The following is a 4556-nucleotide window of genomic DNA, read 5'->3' as shown; positions in this document are numbered from 1 at the left end:
TTACCCCCTCTGACTCCACTTGCTTAAAATATAATTTAATTGTTCCCTTTTGAGTGAAAATATGTGAAACGTTGGTTGAGACAAGTAAATTGATAAGCAGTTGATATTTATGGTGATAAAACTGTTTTCAAAGTAATATTACAGTTTTTGCCATGTACCTGTGAGTGGCTTAAGCCAATCAGTGCAGAATTGTAGTACTGTGCTTTTCACTATCAGAAATGACGTTTTTCTCTGACAAGTAGCTAATCTTGCAGTTATTAATATTCTTGTGGTTGGTGTTGTGATTGGCTGATTCTATACAATTTCGAGGACATAAAATAACTGGATAACTTATTTCTTAAGCCTGTTCAGGCGTTCTGTAAAACTTTCTATATTCGCTATTACTTTATATCAAATTTTAACCGCACTCCTTACCAAATTACATTTTTCTGGCTATATCAAACAGTATGCGTCAGTGACATCGTATTTCTTAGCTCACTTAATTCACTTGATTAGTAATTTCTGACTAAGCATTGTTCAGTACTTAATCGCAGAGATTCCGTGAAAACTAAAATAGCTCAGAAATGTGAATCTCATCAATACAGAATTAATGTTCACATTGCATTTGCTTCATTCAATGAACAAAATTTAACTTGCACGAACAATGAAAATATCGCAAATTCACACTGAAGCTAAAAAATATTGGTGTTTAAGAATTCACTAAAAAACCCAACTTATCTATTCATCGCTATGGTGAATCAAAGCATGGACTAAAATTTGCTTCATTTTTTAAAGTCTTTAACAAAAAGATGGTTTGTTGAGGCTGTTAGCACACCGGAACCTTTTCATGGAAAGATCAAAACCATAATGAATATCTCTGAAACCTTTCTTCTTCAAATGTCATTCAAGCTGTATCGGCAGTAACAAAGTGATTTTCCAGCGCATCTTGTAGGCATCAACCGGACAAAAATTGAGTTCTGATCTTTAGAGACCAGACAATACGATACACTCTTACTACCATATAGATATATGACAACACCTCATTTATTATCCACTCAAAATCCTGAATCAAAAACCGTAACTTGGAGCCTTGTGGCTACTTGTGCATTATCAGTATGAGGTTGTGGAAACTGTTGAGTTTTATTTGAGATCACGAACCGATCAGTCTTAGGCCGTTTAGATCTAGTGTGGGACTTCTTAGCAGTGAACCTCATGTGCTCACTAGTGACCAGCTTCGAGTTGTAATTCTCGGAGTTCTGTTGAGAAGCCGTGACCAGTGGAGTTCAACGGTGTCAAGTCTGAGGTAGCTATTCACTGAAAAAAGTGGAAGATAGTTGAAGCTAAACATTAACACCGTCGGATGCCAGCTCAGTGGTCTAGAGGTTAAGCGTTAACGAAGGTTTGAGATTTAAATCTTGTATGCGGAATCGTCAACACTAATATGTTTTTACTCAGAGATCGAACGGTACAAAGTCACTCTGGTTAGTGCTACACTCTCCTGGCTTCCTCATGTCGTAAGAGGAATTAATAACTTATTAAACCAATTGTTATATTTGGCCAGTTTTGGGAAGGATTAATGAAGACGGTACATTGGGGTTCGTAGGTTCTTGTTTCACACCTGATAAACTGTTAAGAGAGGTTTCTAAGAAGCTTCACTACCTCGTTAATATTTAGTCACTCAACATTATCTATCATTTGAAGGATATGGAAATCCTGTCGGTGCCATAAGTGAGAAAGACATTAAAGAACCTGAGGAATATAGAAAAATTTAATGCTTGACAAATGTAAACTTATGCCTTCGAGTTCATTATGAAGTTGGCAGGGGATCAATGTGAGTAGTTACAGATTTCACATTTTGGAAAGACCAATATAAGACGATAAAAAATATTCAGAAAGTGGGTTCAAGTTAAGAAAATCCATCCTGAAGAGTAACTAAGTTGTCAGAGTTTTATTTCCTTAACAGTGAAAACAAAAACTTAACCGATAAAAGTCCGTTACCTGTCGTGTTTTAGTGAAATCATCGATTGAATAACGTCGGAACGACACTGAAGCGTTTGGAAGCACTGGAAACATCACCAACTCCAAATATTCCTAATGTGAGAAAATTAGAAAATGCTAGCAACGATACAAGGGAAAGAGACAACGAAATTCCCATAGATTTGGGGTATACCTAATACTTTCCTTGCTAAATAGTGAGATCTTAAACAGTTGAGGGAGCCCTTGGTCAGTATTTCATTTAAGTTAATAAAATCTCGAAGTAGGGTGTTCCTGAACATATCGACGGCTTGCATTAACACTGGCAACAAGAACTGAGATCTTAACTATTCGAAAGACTTCACAGATAGACGTAAGGTTGATAATCTACTGAATGGGCATCAAAGATAGAAAGGAATTCCAAATCGAATATCTGCTTGATGGTTCATTTCTTTTACCTCATAAATGGTCAAAACCAAGATTTCAAGCTAATACTCAAATTATTTATTTATGATTAGTATTTTCGGATTGTTTGAATAAGTTTGAAACATTGGACACCAAGGGTAATATTTCTTTAAATCGGTTCTGATTGGCGGTAGTTTACAGTAATTGAGCGTGGAGATGGTTCGTCAGTCGAGGTCTGAGTGGAAAGCTGGTTACTTTAAAAAACTTGAGAAACACTTGTCAGAGTTCGACAAGTGTTTTATCGTCAATGTAGACAATGTTCGTTCTAAGCAAATGCAACAAATCAGAATGGCGCTTCGAGGAAGTGCAGAGCTGGTGTTGGGGAAAAATACACTAATAAGGAAGGTCATTCAAAAACAAATGGGCCATGATACTACTTTGGAGAAACTTTTGCCGCATATTAAGGAAAACGTTGGATTTGTCTTCACTAATGGCGACCTTACAGATATTCGTGAAAAAATTTTGAAAAACCGTGTCGAGGCACCAGCTAAAGCCGGTGCAGTCGCTCCATGTGATGTCATCGTGCCAGCGCAAAACACTGGTCTAGGTCCAGAGAAGACAGCTTTTTTCCAAGCTCTTAGCATACCGACAAAAATTGCTAGGGGAGCAATTGAAATTATTAATGACGTCCATCTGGTGCGCAAAGATGAAAAAGTCGGGATGAGCGAAGCTACACTACTTGGAATGTTGAAAATTCATCCATTCACTTATGGTTTAGTCATCAAACAGGTAATTTTTGTGATCCTTCTAATGTGTTAAGGTGTTTGAACAAGGTTGCGTGTATGATCCTGCTGTACTAGATATAACCCCCGAAATGATTTCCGAAAAATTTGCTGCTATCGTCCAGAATATTGCTTGTTTAAGCTTGGCTTTGGACTATACAACACTTGCTAGCATCCCACATGTGCTCGCAAACGGCTTCAAAAACTTGTTGGCTTTGTCTCTAATGACCGATTACTCGTTCAAAGAGGCCGAACAGGTTAGTTTTATGATTTTGCAAAGGCTGTACTCGCGTTTACGACGGTGAACTTCAATTGAGAAATTTTGAACGTTCAGCTTGCAAGCTCTACTGTAAAGTTATACGGCATCGCTGAATGCAAAATGTCATAGTAATATCCTGACCTATATTCGCTTATAAATAAGCAGGCAGTTATTCACTTACTCAATTTTCGAGTAAGACGCAGTTTTAAGGTTGGTTGTTATAATGTCATGCATAGTACCAAGCCAAACAATGGTTTGTAGACAAGTAATCTAGTCTCGTTTTGAAGTTGCTAACTCGTTTTATCTTGTTTTTGAAAAGTAAACGTTTCTTGTTCCGTTACAGATTAAAGAGTTCCTAGCAGATCCTTCTAAATATGCTACAGTCACTACAACGGTTGCCGCCGCACCGGCTCCAACTACTACAACCAAGGCAGAGGAAAAGGCTGCACCTGTTGAAGTGCCTTCTGAAGAAAGTGACGATGACATGGGATTCGGTTTATTTGATTGAACAATAAATAAATAGTTAACTGGTTACAAGCCTTTTGATTGCTATTCTTGACGGTTGCCAGGGCTTCTTCGCAGATTTATACTGTGTTTGCTAGATTCAGGCATTGCGATTCGTGTTGCGTACACCTGTGACCTAAAATCAAGTTAGTAAGCGTTCTCAATTCATGTCATTGGTTTCAAAAAGAAGTGATATAGGCTTATATAGTTTTTATAACTGCTCTAAAAAGCGTATTGGTGACGCTCTAAAAATGCTTTAAGAGTTCGTAGTAGTCTTTCAACTGATTTCTGATAGTGTTGTGCAGTGGAAGGTTTATCGCATTGATCAGAAATGTGATTTGGTGGTGTTAGATAGGTGAATGTAGTGAGTTCGCAGGTTGTCGTGATTTCAAGCATTTTTGAATCACAAACAGGACGTGGTAAGGAAATTCACTGGAAGTGGACTACATTACGTAGTATGCTAGTGTTCATTTTTCAAAAGTCATGGTGAGTGCTAACAGAATTGGCTGTCCACTTATGCACCCAGTTTATACAACCCAACCCTGTTTGTTTCCAGACTGACCGTTGGCAAAGCTAGAATTCGATTAATAGGGATACGTCTATCAGTATTAGAAGCTTCGTTCACTTACCCGGGTTCTAAATATCGTGGTTAT

At 37.7% G+C, this 4556-nt stretch overlaps 1 protein-coding gene across 2 annotated transcripts; it reads left to right on the top strand.

Annotated features, from left to right (window-relative positions):
* Positions 1-2553: 2553 nt before the first annotated feature.
* Smp_009690.1 (60S acidic ribosomal protein P0, putative) lies at positions 2554-3936 on the top strand (the record flags this gene model as incomplete). 2 transcript variants are annotated; one of them, XM_018792690.1, is made up of 3 exons in its annotated part: positions 2554-3147; positions 3179-3397; positions 3743-3936. In XM_018792690.1, 3 exons carry the CDS (start codon positions 2575-2577, stop codon positions 3905-3907), a joined length of 957 nt encoding a protein of 318 aa, XP_018644124.1. In that variant the 3' UTR covers positions 3908-3936. The 2 variants fall into 2 exon arrangements, with proteins under 2 accessions (XP_018644124.1, XP_018644125.1); XM_018792691.1 differs by lacking the exon at positions 3743-3936 and having other exon boundaries at positions 2575-3147; positions 3179-3711.
* Between the last annotated feature and the right edge of the window lie 620 nt (positions 3937-4556).

This window comes from Schistosoma mansoni (genome assembly GCF_000237925.1).
Source record: "Schistosoma mansoni, WGS project CABG00000000 data, supercontig 0187, strain Puerto Rico, whole genome shotgun sequence".
In the NCBI taxonomy this organism is placed as follows: domain Eukaryota; kingdom Metazoa; phylum Platyhelminthes; class Trematoda; order Strigeidida; family Schistosomatidae; genus Schistosoma; species Schistosoma mansoni.
The sequence above is the reverse complement of the archived record's forward strand: the minus strand, read 5'-3'. Positions and strand labels throughout refer to the sequence as shown.